This window comes from Vulpes lagopus, chromosome 12 (genome assembly GCF_018345385.1).
Source record: "Vulpes lagopus strain Blue_001 chromosome 12, ASM1834538v1, whole genome shotgun sequence".
In the NCBI taxonomy this organism is placed as follows: Eukaryota; Metazoa; Chordata; class Mammalia; order Carnivora; family Canidae; genus Vulpes; species Vulpes lagopus.
The window spans coordinates 473,524-490,580 of record NC_054835.1 but is presented as its reverse complement, the minus strand read 5'-3'; the positions used below and the strand labels follow the sequence as shown (position 1 = coordinate 490,580).

Below are 17,057 nucleotides of genomic sequence, written 5' to 3'. Positions count from 1 at the left end.
GGGATGGGCGGCAGGTGGGCTAAGCCTATTTGCAGGGACTTGTGGCTCTCCACCTCCTTACAGACATCCTGCAGAGTGGATGGGACCTCGTTCACCATCAGGCAGGTGTTATACCTTCCTTCGTTTCTTTCTTTTCAATAACCCAAAGAAACATTCTGACTTGGCCATCGCTTTAAAGGCTTGTGAAGCAGCTATGGAGTAAAGAAGTTTCAAGAATGGTTCCTATGGTCTCCTACCATCCAGCTATGTGACTTTGGCAAGTCTCCTGAGTGTAAGATGGGACTGATCCTGACACCTGCTGTGTAGGGCTTCTGTGAGATTAAGTTAAATAATGCATGTGAAGCCTTTAGTTCAGGGCCTGGCCCATATAAGGGCCCCATACTTATTAACTAATGTTGTTTGTTACCATTGCATTTACTGTCACAGGTCACCACAGCAACGTTACCAAAGAGATGCCTCCAACTCCAAGTTAGAGCTGGGGTGGGAGTGGCGTTCAGGTAGCTGGCAGGAGAGCAGGGGAGAGAGGGAAGATTTCTTCTATTTCTCCTCAATGGTGACCTCAAAGACTTGGGTGCTGGTAGGAGAGTGTCTCCGAGGGCTGGGTGAGCAGAACCGAGAAGTCAGGATGCTATAGAATTGTTAAAACCCTAATCCCCAACGTGACTGCATTTGGAGTTGGAGCATCTAAGGAAATAACCGAGCCTAAATGAGGTCATAAGGACAGGGCCATGATCCAAAGAGACTGGTGTCCTTATAAGAAGAGACACCAGAGGGCTGGCTCGCTCTCTCTATGCCATATGAGGACAAGAGAGAAGGCAGGCGTCTGCAGGCCGGAAAGAGAGCTCTCACCAGAATTCAACCCTGCCTGCAGCTGGATCTAGGACTTTCAGCCTCCAAAACTATGAGAAAAATCTGTGTTGTTAAAGCCCCTAGGCTATGGTATACTCGCTATGGCAGTCCAAGCAGACAAAGATCCTGAGGAGGGGTGAACAGTGGGATTTCAGCGGAGGAGCTTGTTCTGGGCATCCCCCATGGTTCATGACTGCCCACAGCAGGGCTTGCCCAGCACTAGGCTTCACAGAGACCATCCTCTTCACTTCTTTACTCCACTGCCGCCTTGAGAACTTTTAAGGAGATGGCCAAGATGGAGTCTTCATTCCAAAGTTTCCTGTTCACGCATGGGTGCAGAATCACCAACGCTGATGTTACAATTGTAATTTCAAGGACCTCGTGGCCCACGAACAGAACCTCCCGGAGATGGGAACAGGAACCTGCATTTCTGGCAAGGTCTTCAGGCCATTTTATGAGTAAAACGTTTGAAACCCACAGGTCTTTAAAAAAAAAAAAAAAAAAAGAAAACCACAGGTCTTGAGGAGAAGTCCTCCCCCTGGTGTTAGAGGCCCTCCTTCATGAGGGCTCCTGACTTGTCCTCACATCCACATTCAACCCATCAGCAGATCATAGATCTGTTGCTACTGCCTTCACACTCTGGGCAGAATCTCATCATCCTCACCACCTCCGTCATTCCCACCCTGGTCCACGCTGCCAGCAGCCCTCACCTGGACCAGTGCAGTAGCTACTAAGGGACCTCCTTGCTGTCTCGTCACATATACCCCTTCCTCCTGGTCTCAGCACAGCAGCCGCACTGATCCAGCCACTTCATGTCTCCTTAGTGGCCTCCCATCTTCCTCAGCACGGAACCCAGGCTCTGACCATGGTCTCCAGGGCCCTCTGTGGCCTGGCCTTTGAACCTTTCCAGTCTCATGTTCCTTGGTACAGCTAGAAATGGGCAGGGCCTTGCAGAGGGCAATGGAGTTCTGGCCCACTTAGCAGTCAGCAATAAAGCTGGGAGAAACGGGATACGCGGTTTCTCAGAAACCAAGAGAGGACTAAATGCAAAGCCAGAACAATTTCATGGGCTTTTCAGCTCCATCATTCAATTTAAAAATAACTCCATCAGATTGTCTTAAAATGTAGACATTTTTAGCCCAAAGACAAGCTTCTCAAAAGTTCAGGGGCAGGTCCTTTTGTGGAGAGAATGAAGTAGGTACAGACTGGACTCAGCAGTGGGGAGAAGGAAGAGGAGGAAGGATGATTTCTCAAAGTGGGGTCCCTGGACCAGTGGCCTCATAACCACCTGGGACCGTGGTAGAAGGGCAAATCCACAGAACTTCAGGAATCAGGAACTCCAGGGCTGGGGCCCGAAGCCGGTATTTCCACAAGTTCTTCAGGGTTCTCTAAACCTCTTGAGCCTCTGGTCTGGACCATCTTGGTTTCATGAGCCTGCACCTTGTCTAAGAGAAGAGTTTTCATAGGTTGTCATTCCCTTTGCCCCTTGGCTTATCCTGCTGTCCTCAGCTGGAACATGCATCACAAGATTGCTAAAGACTTCATAGCCCATTCAAGTGGATTAAACGGATCTTCATCAGAGCCTGCGTGTTCCAGGCTGTACTGGGCAGTAGGGATGTAGAGAAGACTGGGGCACTGTCCCTGCCTCCAGGAGGACACAGTCCCACTGGGGAGACAGCCTCATACCCATGGATTTGTCTCAATACAAGTACAGAACAAGGGGAAGTCCCGAGATAAGGCAATTAACTTCACCTGGGGTGAGCCAAGGAGAGCATTACAGACCTCCAGACCTTGGAGGCTGGATTGCAGGTACTTTTTATATAACATATATACATATTTTTTCTAATATCAACAATGAACATGCATTATCTCATTTGGGAGATAGAGAAAAGTGGAAAGAAGGATATTAGAAGACCCTGTAAATCTAGTACCACTCTCCTGCCACACTGGAGTGTAAGCTGATGATGAATACCAGTGTGTACATTTCGTTCTCTTTTGGAAGGAACATTTTAAAATACTTGAATGGCTCTTCAAACTTTTGCCAAATTGCTCTTCAAAAGTCCACAGCAATTTCTACCGACTCGCTATTATTGTTATTTTACATTTTGGTTAATGGGTGAGCAATAGTGCCCCGTGGCTTTAGTGGGACTGGCTGTTTCCTCTCTTACTTGCTAATGTATGTGAACTACCCATTCATGTGATTTGTCCATTGGAGGACTCTATATGGTTTCAGTATTTTCCACATCATATTAATTACCAAAACCAGACTTAACATTAAAAAAAAAAACAACCCCTCAGATTCCTAGGATGTTATTGCAAGAGAATGAATGAGTCAGAAATAAAAAACAGTGATATACCAAGTGCTTCTGATAGCCTTCTCAATAGTGAAGAAAACGTAACTGGTCTAACATCCAGTGGTGGTGGGTATGGCAAAATGCTATGCAAAGCAAGATTTGGTGGAATACTATGCAACTTTTTTAAAAAAAGATTTATTTATTCATAAGAGACACAGAGAGAGGCAGAGACACAGGCAGAGGGAGAAGCAGACTCCTCGCCGGGAGCCCATTGTGGGACTCGATCCCAGAACTCCGAGATCACACCCTGAGCTGAAGGCAGGTGCTCAACCGCTGAGCTACCCAGGTGTCCCACTATGCAGCTATTATAATAATGTTATGAAGACTGCATAGCAACATACGAAAATGTTTACAATATCATTTTAAGTACAGTAAGTACAAAGCTTAGTGCCTGTGTATCACAGCTAAGTGAAAACACGTCTTCTAGGCAGCCCGGGTGATTCAGCGGTTTAGCGCCACCTTGAGAGAAAACTGTCCCGGGTTCAGCCACCATTTCCTGGGCCACTTGATGAAACGAGGAGCAAGAGCAACGTCTTGTCAAACTCAAACACAGCCCCTCAGAGTGGCCATTGTGGGAACCAGAGACCTACAAACTCTTGGTGTGCGGTGCAGAGTGTCCCTCTTCCCAACCCTCAGTGACCTTCAGATGCTCCCAGACACGCTCACTAGGGCTCGGCTTGCTTTCTTATTTTGGTGGTGGTGGTGGTGGTGGTGGTGGTGGTGCAGTTTGAGGTCAGAAGACCTAGAGTCTGGTCCTGCCTCTGCCAGTCACTAGGCCTCATTTACTGTTCCCCTCCTCTGTAAAATGAAGATGCCAGACCAGGCTTGGGGAGCCCCTGGGTGGAGCAGAGGATTGTGCTTGGCTGGGTATGAAGAGGCCAAGAGTCGCCCTAGATGAGACCTTTGTGGTGAGGAAGGTAAGTGAAGACAGGTTCTGAGCAACCACCCACCTCATGAGATTTCATCTGAGGAATAAAACAAAGCCCACAAAATTTCTGTGGCAATAATAAAATAGGATCCCCGTGGCTGGAACTCCACAACTGGCTTTCAGCTCCCTTTGCCCAGATCAGTGGCTCCTGGCTCTCGTCTCCTGGCCTTCCAGCCCTTTTCAGTCTAGTCCAGCAGGCCCTACTCCACCTGTCCTGCTGTGGGCACCCTGGATTATTGCTGGGCCACATGCCCCACCTCCCACTCCTTACCTCCCTGTTCTCTGCCCAGCCCCTCACTCCCAGCTCATCTCTGCCCATCAGAGCCCTACCCATTTTGCCCATCCCTTATTCCAGGAATAAGATGCAGAATCAGCTGCCTGGGTTCAAACCCCAGCTCTGCCACTCACCATTGTGTGACCAGCAGGCAAGTTATTTCTGTTTTCTCATCTGCACAATGAGAGTTGTAATGGGGATCTGAGTACCTGACACAGCATGCCTGCCTCCTGCAAGTCAGTAATGCCCATTGACCTTCACTTCCGCTTCTGTTTTTCCCTGCATGTATATAAACTTTATCAAAGTAGAACATGTATGCAGGAAGTTTGCACTGCGTTTTCTTTAAAGTAGCACATGCAGGTAACTTCAAATACAAATAGTAGCAAAGGGCTCCTGATTAAAGGTGGCCACCCCTGCATTGCCTCTTCCCACCCTCTAGGAATCAGTCACGTACCCATTTTGAAAACATGCAACGGGAAACCGTTGCATGTTTTCAAAATGGGTACGTGACTGATTCCATGACAGGAATCCCTTGTCCCTTTCACCCTTGTTCACCTACCTCCTGACCCCTGCAATCATCAGTTCATTCTCTGTATTTATATAGCAGATTCTGCTTTTTGTTTGTTCGTTTTTTTTTTTAATTCCACATAAAAAATAAAGTAAGTACAAGAACAAAAAAAAAAAAATAAAGTAAGTATATGTTTACTATAGAAAATCAGGAAATGTAGACAAGCAAAAAGAAAACCAAGTATAACATATGAGATCTCATTTCTCATTTTAGAAAGTTTTCTTCTGGGACGATTTAGCCATAATACCTTCTCCCCCAAAAAAAATCCTTGTATTTTTTTTTCCTGTGCATTACAGCTTTCATCACAGCCTTATTAGTTTAAGGGAAAGAAACGAATATTTTGTTGAGTAGAAGCTGCTCAGCGCTTGCTATTTCCGCATGGGCACCACCAGGAAACTTGTTAGGAATGCAGAGTCTCTCCGCCCACACATACCGCCCAGGCCCAGAATCTGCAGCTCGACTGGATCATGCACTTTGAAGCTGAGAAGGGTTGCAGACCAGAGCTTCTCCAAGTTGCAATCCACGAACTGTTCCTTAGAGTCCTGGACAAGAGGCTTGAGCCAGAATGTAAATGCCTGCTGTTTCCTTTACAGAGAAAGACTTGCTGCAAAGTACTGCCAGCTGAACTAAACAATGTGATTGATGAGAAGAGTGATTTATATTCTGGCCCAGACTCCTTATCTTGTCAGAGACCAGGGACACACAGTTCCTGGACTTGGCACCCTCTGCTGACCACACTTCGAGTAGTGCTATTTAGATCATGCACTTCTGCAGTTGGGGGCTGGGACTGCACTGAGTTTCTCTGGCTTTGGATCCTGGCTTCTTCCACCCTGCTTGGATCTGCCCCTCCCACTGGCTGTGACAAATGCACACGCATGCACATGCATGCATCCATGCACACACTCCAGGAGAGCCCTGGCCCATCGTCAGGAAACATTCATCTCTCTGTCTCTCTCTCTCCATCTCTCTCTCTTTCTTAAAGATTTACTTATTTGAGAGAGAGAGAGAGAGAACATCCATGGAGGGGGCAGTGAGGGAGGAATAGGAGAGAGTAAACCTCAAGCAGACTCCCTGCTGAGCACAGAGCCCAGGAGGTGGGGGTGGGGGGCTCCATCTCATGACCCTGAGATCATGACCTGAGTTGACATCAAGATTTGGGTGCTTAACTAACTGAGCCCCACAGGTGCCCCAGAAATCTCTGCATCTTGATGCAGACAGAGGCCCCCCTGCCCTGTGTCTGTTTGCACCATGCCTCTGTTTGCAGTAAAACTGTTTACACCAGGGTTACCAGTCTCTTTATCAGCTCCTCTCCTCAGAGCCAAACAGAGCAGGGGGCTGGCAGAGCATCCAGAGTCAAGAAAAGATGGGCAAAAAAAGCTTGAAAGAAGACAAAAAATAACATCTTTGCTCAGCTCAAGTTCCCAACACAAAAAGAGCTCTCAGATCCCAGGGTCCATATATCATCCCGGATTCACAAAACCCAGGCCAGGCATCTCCCTGCAAACAGCAGCAGGCAAATAATGTACCTGCGCTGGGAAGCAAGGCCACTGAGAAGGTACGGGTGAGCAGAGGCCACGCTGGCCTCCTTTAAGGGACTGTGTGACATTCTGTCCAGTCTGAGTGTCCCCTTCCCTGAGGAGCCCAGGGAGTCCCATGACTTTGAATCATGGGGTTCATTTTTACTAGGACATGGGGAAGACCTAGAACTTTTCATGCAGCACAACTTAGTTAAAAGAATTGAGAGCCAGAGTTTGAATTTCTAGGCCACTAATTTCTGGCTGTGTGACCTTAGGGAAGTTACTCAGCCTCTCTGAATGTTAGTTTCCTCATCTGTAAAGTGGGACATGAGAATACTCATCTGAAAAATGTGTTGTGAGGATTAGTGGCAATGTCTGTAAAGTACCTAGCACTAGCTCACTTGTTCATCCATTCCCTCCCTCATGTATTCAGCATTCTACATTGAGCACTGGGTGTCTGGCGCTGGGGGAAGAGTGGCGAGCTGGAGCTTACAGCCCAGTGGGGAAGATAGAGATTGTTGAAGAACCAACCACACAAACACTGAACAAGTGCCACGAAGGAAAATGCAGGAAGCCTATGGCAGGGCCCCTCTCTAATCTGGGGATCAGGGAAGGTTTTACTGAGCAGGTGATTTTGAGCTCAGATCCCAAGGATGAGTAGGAACTGAAGAGGCAAAGTAAGGGAAGAACATTTCAGGGACATAATGGGGACTCCTATTACCTCCTAGAATATCATTTTGGGTCGAGAGAGGGGTCAGGTTTATTTTACTCCCTGAGGAAAAGTTTATATACAGCAAAATACACAAATCTTAAGGTACAATTTGCTGAGTTTTGACAGATGCACACACCTGTGCAACCAATACCCTCTATCAAGATCTGAAACCTTGCCATCAGACTCCTCAGGAAGTAACCTTTTCCCTTGTTACAAAAGTTAGGGGCTAGTTTTAATTTTTTTCTTTTAAGATTTTATTTATTTATTCACGAGAGGCACAGAGAGAGGCAGAGACACAGGCAGAGGGAGAAGCAGGCTCCATGCAGGGAGCCCGACGTGGGACTCGATCCTGGGACTCCTGGGACGGAGGGATCACACCCTGAGCTGAAGGCAGATGCTCAACCGCTGAGTCACCCAGGGATCCCAGGGACTGGGTTGTAATGCAAACGTTTGATGGTGGTACAGAGGGATAAGGGCTTGGGCTAGCTTTAAATCCCAGCTCCCCCGCTTTCTACCCATGTGACTGCCCAGCTACCTCCACTTGTCTGAGACTTAGTTTCCTCATCTATAAGACAGTTAACTCAGCCCACCTCATAGGACTGATTAGGGATTGAATGCCCAGGGGGTGCCTGGCGCAAGGTAGGCACTCTGGGGTTTAACCTAGAAGCTAAAGTTTCTAGAATGGAAACAGTGGTGAGGAAGAAGCCTGGTGGCTGCGGTAGGGCCTCCCCAGGGCAGCATACTGGGCAGCTTTGGCATACACACCCCGTTAATGCCCATCTCTTGGTCCACAGGCATGTGCTTGCAGGCCTTCATCGAGGCTTTCTTTTACCTGGCCCAGAGGAAGTTCAAGATGCTGCCACTCCATGAGCAGGTGGCCTCACTGATTGACCTTTGTGAGTACCACCTGTCCCTGCTGGATGAAAGGCGCCTGGTGTGCGGCAGGAGCAGCACAGCGGGGGTCCGGCCCCCCGGCAGCAGCACTCCCCAGGGGGCCACCCCCTCAGTCCAGCAGGTGGAGGGCCACCCCCCATGCTGCACAAACAGTGCCCACAAGTCCTCCCGTCCCAGACACGCACTGTCCTGACAGCCGCTGATGCTGCCAGTAAAGAGCAAGCCCTTCGGGGCTGAAGAGAAACTTCTGGGCTTCTGCCTGTGGAGAGAGGGCAGGCTGCAGAGGGTTCCTGCTGGAGAGCACTGCTGCTCGTCTCCGTGTCCTGCTCAGCTGTGCTTGCCCAGGCTGACGACTCCCACCGCCTCCGTCTTGGTGGCCCAACTATTTTTGAGTCCCTGGTGGACATATGACATCCCCAAACGTGACAGATGGCATCTTCTATTCTGGGCTCCCAGAAAGCAACCACCAGGGTAAAACTGTTGCACTGGGGGCACAGGGAGCCAGCGATCCTGGCCTGGGCCGCGGCAAGGAAAGGGCCGGAGGAAGCTGAGGCCTGGATGTGGCGGCCTCCGAGAGCCACCATCCAGACATGTCTATTTCCTGCCACCGAGCTGTGACAACGAATCATGTCCCAGTCATGTGCTCTATGGGTGCTGTTAACAGACTGGCCTCATTTATTTCTTTAGCTTGACTGTTGCTGCAATGTTCGCTTTGTTATTAATTAAGAAATAATTAACCAAGAAGTAACTAAGTACAGTTTTCAGAGTCTCAGCGCTGAAGGAGCCTCGCAGGTCATTTTGTTTGATTTTGTTTGACCTTGACCCCAAAGCAGGAGCCCCACGTCCGGGCTTCTGATTGTCAACGCCCACCCCCACCCCGACTGTCCTTGGATAGAAGGCCACAACGAGGCAGCAGGTTGATAGCAAGCAAAGGGGGGAGGGGGCTGGATGGGAGGAGGGGCTCCCAGGGGAGGACAGCGAGACCCTGGTGAGAGGGCCGCTGTGTGCAGGAGAGGATGTCAGAAGCTCAGGTGGCAGACATGGTGTGAGGAAGAGGAAAGGCCATGCTCTCTCTTCCACGAGACCCTTTGCCCGTCCCCATCTGTGTCCCCAGGCGAAGGAAGGCTCGGAGGCAGCCGAAGGTGGTGTTTTGGGAAGCCAAGCACTGCAGAACCCACTCTGAGCTGTTTGGTGACAAGAGCTGCCTGCAATGACTTTGTTTTCCCAAACAGACAGCGGGGACGGCTGGGAGGGGCAGGAGGAATGTGGGGCACAGCAAGTGCCTCTTGCGTAGGAACATTCTAGAGGTGTCCTCACAGAATCAAGCTGATGGTCCTTGAGACCTCACAGTCTCAGAATGCTGTTCCCATTTTCAGATGGGGAAACAGAGGGCTGGGGGTCGCATGGTAGCATCAGGCTTGGTCCAGTTCTGTGTGTTGGCCCCAGAGCCACATTTCCTTTATGTCCCCAGGAGGGACAGGGGCGTGATTCCAGCTCCCATCCCTCTGCTCTGGGGCTACCCGTGTCCCTCAGGGCCCTGCCCACCCTCCTGCAGCCTGGGGGTAGGGGCTGGGACAGTCCATGCTCCTGAATGGTCTGCCCTGAGGGAAACCCACTTGGAAGACCCCCCCCCACCCCCCCCCCCCAGCCATTCCTGAATCTCTGTTGGTGCTGAGCAAATGGCTTCACAGTGAAAGACCCCCGTAAACATGTCTCTCACATTTGTCACCAGCTGGGAGCTGCAAAGGGTCTTTTCAACCAAGCTCTGACTTGGTTTTCAGAAAGCATTCACTTGCTAAAATGGAGTGCAGTTTTCAAACACATTGGATGTTCTGGGGAAGACATTGTGCAAAGGTTGAATTTGAGCCTCATGGTTTGGGGTGATTTGAAAATGTCAGTTCTCACGTTGAGGAGTGTCCTGTCCCTGTCCCCCACCCTCCCTGTCATCTGCAGGCAGGTGGCTCTGCTCTGCCCCCCAGGGTCACTGTCAGGAAGGAGCCCCTCTTCTGCAGACAGGGTCTAAGCCCTGCTCCCCACACTGAGGTGTGGAATGAGGCTTTACAAGAGGCCACTGAGTGACATATGGGCCCTTTTCTCTCAGTGCCACTGAGCAGGGAGAGTTAGAGGCTCCTCCCTATCAGAGTAAGGCCTGGGACACCTTCCCATGCCCTGAGGAACTCCCACTTGTTAAGCCCCTTGGAAATTTGCAGGTAGGTCGCAGGTACATTTCCTTTCTCCTGGAGGAGAGGAACTGGAGCCAGGGAGCCAGGGAGCCAGGGAGCCAGGGTCCAGATATGCCCCATGAGAGGCCGAGCCTCCTGTGCTTTGCCCTGTGTCATCTCATTTCTGGGCCACAGTGCTCAGGATGCACCCCTGGCCTCTTCTCTGCCCCAGTCCCTCTCCTTCCCGCTCCTGCTGATTCTTACACACACCACCCCTCACTGTTCCACTGGCCAGAGACCCCAAAGGGTGGGGGCTCCAGGGTGGGTTCAGTGAATGGAGATTAAGCTCAGCTCATCTCAGCATGGGGTACACCACTGGGCCCCCCACCCCTTTCTGCCATGCCTGTCTTGCTCCTTGTAGGGTACTGCTCAGCCCCCCTCCTCTTCCACACTGGCTTTCCTGCTCCCCTCCTTCCATCCTCCTAGGAGATGTGCTTGGCTTTGCGGCTGTCACAGCCAGGATTTTGGTCCTCACAGCCTGGCCAGCATGGAGCCCATGGTTGGTCCCTATAAAGGTGCATTAGATCCAGGGCAGCTGGCCGCACTCACGGGCCCTAACAGGCCCCTCCCCACATGTGAAGGCAGAGTGTCCTGGAAACAGAAGCCTCTAGCCCCAAACAAGTGCCCTCTTGTTTCTTCTGGGGGGTCCCTGTTCACTCTCCCCAGCTTTGACTTCATCATCTCCTACCTCTCATCCTCCTCAACTCGTCCTCCATCCTTCATCCCTAGTGCCCCCGGAGGAATTCAGAGAACTCCAGAGCTGACCACATGATCCTCTAATTCGATCAACCCATCCTCTCTGTCCAGATAAAGCTCATGCTCCTTAACCCAACATTCAAGGCTGCTCGTAATCCAGCCCCTTCCTTCCTTCCCATCCTAAAGCTCTGCCTAGCCTCCACGCCTCAGGGAGCAGCCTCCACCCTGTCCCTGCCACCACACTCCCAGGGCGCTCGTTGTCCATTGTTGAGAACATGCTGGGTCCTGCCGTGGCAGAGGCCCAGGGCGGGGCCCCGCTCCCAGCTCTCCCACCCTTGTGCTTCCTGGTCCCTGTGCCTGGATCGCCTCCCTCCATCCAACAGATACTTATCTTCAAGGTCCAGCTCATACATCCCACTTCAATCCCCCATACAGAATGAACTGTTCCCCCCATCTCCTTGTGAGGATCTGGAAAGTTCCAGTTTGCTGTATGGCAAACTCCCACCAAACTCCAAGTTCTGGCAGGTGAGGCAGGAGCTGGACCCATGCGGGCCCCTGGACATGACTGGGGGGCCAGCAGGTGCTCGCTGCAGTCACACACATGTTCAGCAGGTCCCAGGGGAGGCGGCATTACAGTGCTCTTTCCCCTCCGAGCCTGTGAGTGCCCTGGAGAATCCTGGACATTGAAACCTTGCCAAAGTGACTCTGCCAAGGGGATTCACTGAACACCTCACGCCCTCAGCTGGCTCCTGGGCTCCCCGGGGCACCGCAGCTGTTCCAGGATCCTGAGCACACAGTGGCTCCTCTAACCCTGGGCGGTCTTTCCTTCATCCTTCATCCTCCTGTCCTGGGTTCAGGTCTGGACCGCCCCCCACCCCCATCTGCACCCCCTCTTGTGCAGCAAGCTACAAATACGCACAGAAGTGTTTTGCAAGTCCAAGTGCTGTTCGTGCCGTGCTATCTTCATACCGCTTCTGGTTTTCCACACAGTGTGGAGGGATGAACAAATAACTTTCCTTCTCAAATGCACCAAGACAAATGAAGCCAAACAGTCCACTCCTCTCCCTCTCAAGCTGCCCTTTATCCTTACCTTGAAGACACCGGTACGCTGAAGAACGGCCTCTGCTGTGGCTCTAACACCTGGACTTTGCCTTGTGATTGGCAGAGTGTAACACCAAAATAGCTTCCTTCTTTTTTTCTTTTATCTTTTTTTTTTTTTTTTTCACTTTTTGATTAATGTCCTAAACTCCTTGGCCCTATAATTGAAAGCTGGGTTTGAAATGGCCGGCATTTGAGCACCTTCCCTCAAAGCTCAGAATTGATGAGACCTCTTGCCAGGGAGCTGGTGCTCCCGGTGGCCCGGGACCTGTTTTCCTCTCTCTCTCAGCGAGGTCAATTACCTGAAACCCACCTCGCCTTGACTGACACTTTTTTCCAGTCTCCTGTTTGGTGTGATGAATTGGAGAGGGGTTTTCCCAGATGGCATATGATTTTCTCCCTTGTGAAATAAATCCAAATTTTGCTTCCATTCCCAGGGACAAAGGAGCTTTGTGGGACACTCAGCCTACTCCATTACCTTCATCTCCAGTGACCAAGAGTTTTGACGTTTCTATAACTAGGAAAACCAGGCAGCACAATGCTTATGCATGCACGCACATGCACTCACACAGACACACAGTGCCATCGGGCTTTTTAGTATAAAATGGCAAAATCACTGATGATTCCCCCATTTCTGGCAATTTCCTTCTGAGTCTTATTTAGAGAGCAAAGGGAAAGGGTTCCGGGCAGTCTGGGTAACACCAAGGGGCTCCTGGGAAACATTTCCTCTGCCATGAAGGTGCTTGCCGAGATTCCTACCAGGACCGTAGGGGCTATGGGGACATTGGGTGCTGCTCACCGGGGCTTCCCTGGGGCACCCCCAGACTGCAGGAGCAAGGCCACAGATGTGATGGAGGAAGCCAGCCAGGGGTATTTCCCCTGCAGACCCTCTTGCATCACAGTTGGGAAACGAAGACCTGCTTCTGCTGTGCCTGTGGCTCTGTCGAGGTGTGACCGCGCACCAACCCCACTTCACCTCTCAGGCCTATTTCAGGCCCCTATAGTGGCAATCATGTCATCATGAATATAAGAGGCCTGTCAGGGGACTTGGAGCCCAGAATCTACCGTAACAAATGTCTATTGAGAGAAGGACCAGCCTGGATGTGCTAGAACAAGACAGATGCCTGGGAGTACTTGCATCCACCTGGGTGTCCCTGACAGAGGGGCTCCTCAAGGTCCAGGGGAGGCCCGAGCCTGAGCCATCCTCCTGCTGGTGGGCAGGGCTTTGCTGCTAGGCTGTGGCTCCTGCCTCTTAAAAGCCTTTGAATATTCTTTATTAAATTTTCATGGCACATAAAATCAAGGTTCTGCTACTTGGCCTCAGTAGTCTTGGTAACTTTGTAAAATGCAATAATAAAACAAAGCTGAGTGTTGCTAAACACAGGCTCATTGTAAAAACGGCTGCAAAGTATTGACGATTTCTTCCGCGTGATGCGTTTTCACAGCAAATCCGCCGGGGTGGACAATGCTTGTTCATTTTGGGTCAATTGGTGAGAAAAGGGTTCCTTTTAATTTGTTCCTCTCCTAATGGTTCCTGTTTGCCTAGGAAGCTAAACTTTGCCTCAAGGAAAGTGTGAGAGCCTAGGGGAGATGGAGGGAGGGGTTTGAACACCCCCCCACCCCTGGTCTGCTAAGGACAGTCTCCCCTAGGGAAAGAGTGACATGCTCCCAGAGTTCGGCCGCCTGTCAGAGATCATGTGGCGGGACAACTGCCCTGAGAGGGAGGGGGGTGCCCTTCCAACCACATGTATGCAGCAGCCACACTGCCTGCAGCTCTGGGCTGAGGAGGTATGCATGGTGAGCTCTCCCCTGGCGGGTGAGGGAGGGTACCCCCCCCTGGAGAATGGAGCCTTTCTAGCTGCATGGGAAAGGTGACTCCTGGTACTGCTGGCTCACCTGGCAGCTCTTTCCCTGGGAACATAGGTCCTCCCCCTTCCTGGCACCCCATCTCCCCTGGGAGCAGCCTCTGTCTGCTCTGAACATTTCCCAGACTGCACCGCCCATGGAAGGTGAAAAGCAGATAGCCTGAGGTTACACTGGGATCCTTGCCCCCTGAAAATCCACTCAGTGATACTGAGGTGTTCATTTCACAGGCCCCTCACGCTCCCCGCCTCAGTGACAGGGCTGCACAGGCAGGCTCTGACCCCAGGAAACTCCTTTGTTCTTCGGACCCCGGCTGTGCCATTCTAGGAAACATTCAGACACTAGGCGGTCCTTGTGTTCCTACTCCAGGCCAGCCCCATTGGTCCTGCGCTCCTGGGTCCGCAGGTAGTGGCTCAGCCTTGTGGCAGAGCCTTCAGGAGGCCGCCCAGCAGCCTGAGAGGCTACAATAGCCTTGGCCCTCTCCAGCAGCGCCAGACACATCTTTGGGGGAATGAGTGGGGACACCAGGGCTGCAGGGGTCTTTCCACACATCTGCCTCCCCCGGAGCCCCTGGGAGTCCTGGAGCATTGCTGGTGCCCCTAAGGGCTCAGTCTCCACCTCCAGCTCTGACCCTAGCAGCTCCAGTTTTATCTCTGATACATAATGGACTTCGTTATAAGATTGTATCCTCGGTTGCTATGTTGCAACCAGGCCAAATCGAGGGAAGCCCAGCGAGAGGAAGCGCCTTGCCCAGAATGCCCAGCAAGTTAACCATGTGAGCTGACGCCTCCTCAGGGAGGGAATCTAAAGAGTAGAAGGAAGCTAGGGCAGCCCGGGTGGCCCAGCGGTTTAGCGCCACCTTTAGCCCAGGGCATGATCCTGGAGACCCCGGATCATCCCAAGTCAGGCTCCCTGCATGGAGCCTGCTTCTCTCTCTGCCTCTCTGCCTCTCATGAATAAATAAATAAATAAAATGTATTTAAAAAAATAAAGAGCAGAAGCTAGTGCCAGCCCAGGGGGCCTCTAGGTCAGGAGCTTTAACCTACAGTCCATAGTGCTTCTCAGCTGTAACCTGTTGTACAGGTGGAACTCATAGGTGAGGAAAAAGCTTCAAATGCCATCATCGTCTCTTCCAATTTTCCATACTTGACAAAGCTGGGGACCTTGGAGAAATAACTTGTCCTGAGTTACATCCACAGTGGCATGTCCACCCTGACCAGCCGTGACCCTACCACTTCCCCAGCCACTCGGACACCTGGAATATATGTGTGTCATGCTGGCGGCAGTCCTCAGTCCCTAGGCTGGTTCACACCAGGATGCAAGGGAGGTTCTGGGCTCCCCCGGATTCAACCAGCTTCTCCCACCCACCATAGAATGTTTGGGTGGGGAGGGGCCTGGAGGCCGGTGCTGAGCTCATTTCTCACTTGGCTTTAATCATGAAACACTTGAGATGTGATTTGAAACACTCCACCTTAGTAGCTCCTCACTGGTAGTTTAAATCTGCTTTGCACTATTTCTGGAGCCAGCCACTGTGGCATCACTGGGTCACTGGGTCTATTGCTGGCTGTACTGGGGTGAAATAACAGTACAGACTTTGGCAGGTCAAGGGCCCACAGGTGTGGCCCAAGGAGGCCACCTGCAAGCCGTCACTTATTTGAAGCCTCATGCTTTAGCTCTAAAAGTCCTACAAAGGGCAGCCCCCATGGTGCAGCGGTTTGGCGCCGCCTGTAGCCTGGGGTGTGATCCTGGAGACCTGGGATCAAGTCCCACGTTGGGCTCCCTGCATGGAGCCTGCTTCTGCCCCTCTCTCTGAGTCTATGAATAAATAAATAAATTTTTTAAAAAGTCCTATGAATACTGCCTTCTGCTCCATATTTTATCCTTATTGGGGTCAGGGTAGGCTTGGTGAGGCTGAAGTAACAACCAATCCCCCAAATCACAGTGATTGAACCCAATGGAGGGTTCTTTCTCTGCACGTGCAAATCTGACATGACCCAGGAGGACTCTCCTGCACACAGGGTTCAGGCTGCTTCCAGCCTGGGCTCTTTCCTCTCAGAGATGGCTTCCAAAGTGTCTCTGGGAAGAGGGAAGATAGAAGGATTGCGGGCGTGGTTGTTCAGGGGCAGCTGACTTCAGCTCTGAGATGTGTTCTTGCGTCCACCCAAGGAGAAAAAATGAGCACATAGTATCTTTTTTGCTGCAATTCACACTTGTTTTTCTTCCTCTAAATCTTCAAATAAAATTGCTGCCCCAAGAAAACAGCCGTTGCATCTTAGAGCCGTCCAGAGTACCCCCACTTGCCCTCACTAACTGTCCCTTTGAGAAGCTCAGCATCACGGAGGGCATGGGTTTGCTAGACTCCAGGGCTGCGGACAGTACAGGATCTCATGTCCTCCTAAGGAACCCAGTCCCAAGCTCTTGACGCTTAGCTACAGCTTGCCTCCAAGCTCCTTGGGTAGCTTTCCCATCACCTGAAAACCGAGTCCAAAGCAGGTCAGCCCGGAGGTTTCCCCTTGAGGGGAGTTGGGGACCAGGCAGTGCTCCAAGAATGGCTGAGGGTCTGACAGTGCAGCCCTTCCCAGGCTGGAGCAGGTGCTCAGCCCAAGCCCCTGGGGCCCTCTAGCCTGGAGACAGGTGTTCCAGCCAATCCAGCTCCTGCTGCCCCTGCCCACAGGCCTGCTGAGGAGAAGAGGCCCTGCACGGAGCCACCTCAGTGCGATGAGTTGAATGGCACCAGGGCTCCTCCTGTAGCCGGTAGTGGTTGGGGACTCCGTCCTCCACTCACTGAGCACATACAATGGCCAGACCACGCCGGGCACACTCCGTGTGTCAGTTCATCAATCTGAGAAATGAGTTCAGGAAATGGACACTCCTATTATCACCCCCATTTTACAGTTGTAGACACCGAGGTTCAAAACTGAGATGAGGTGGCTTTCCCGAGGTGGCACAGTTTGTAAATGCCAAAGCCAGTATGGGATCCCGGCCTCAAGGAGTTGGCAGTCCAGATGGTTCTCCTCTGTGCTGCTGTCTCATGGGGCTCCCCCTTTGCATGGTGGGGAGTCCTGCCAAGGAAGGTGTCCTA

The 17,057-nt window shown here is 51.5% G+C and overlaps 1 protein-coding gene across 3 annotated transcripts in view; it reads left to right on the top strand.

The window, feature by feature from the left end:
* Positions 1-13,503, top strand: part of TTLL11 (tubulin tyrosine ligase like 11) — a 242,333-nt gene extending 228,830 nt beyond the window's left edge. For all 3 annotated transcript variants that reach the window (XM_041725938.1, XM_041725937.1, XM_041725939.1), the window contains one exon: positions 7,997-13,503. In XM_041725938.1, the coding sequence (XP_041581872.1) occupies positions 7,997-8,289 (293 nt within the window). In that variant the 3' untranslated portion in view covers positions 8,290-13,503. The remainder of the gene's footprint in view (positions 1-7,996) is intronic.
* Positions 13,504-17,057: the final 3,554 nt, after the last annotated feature.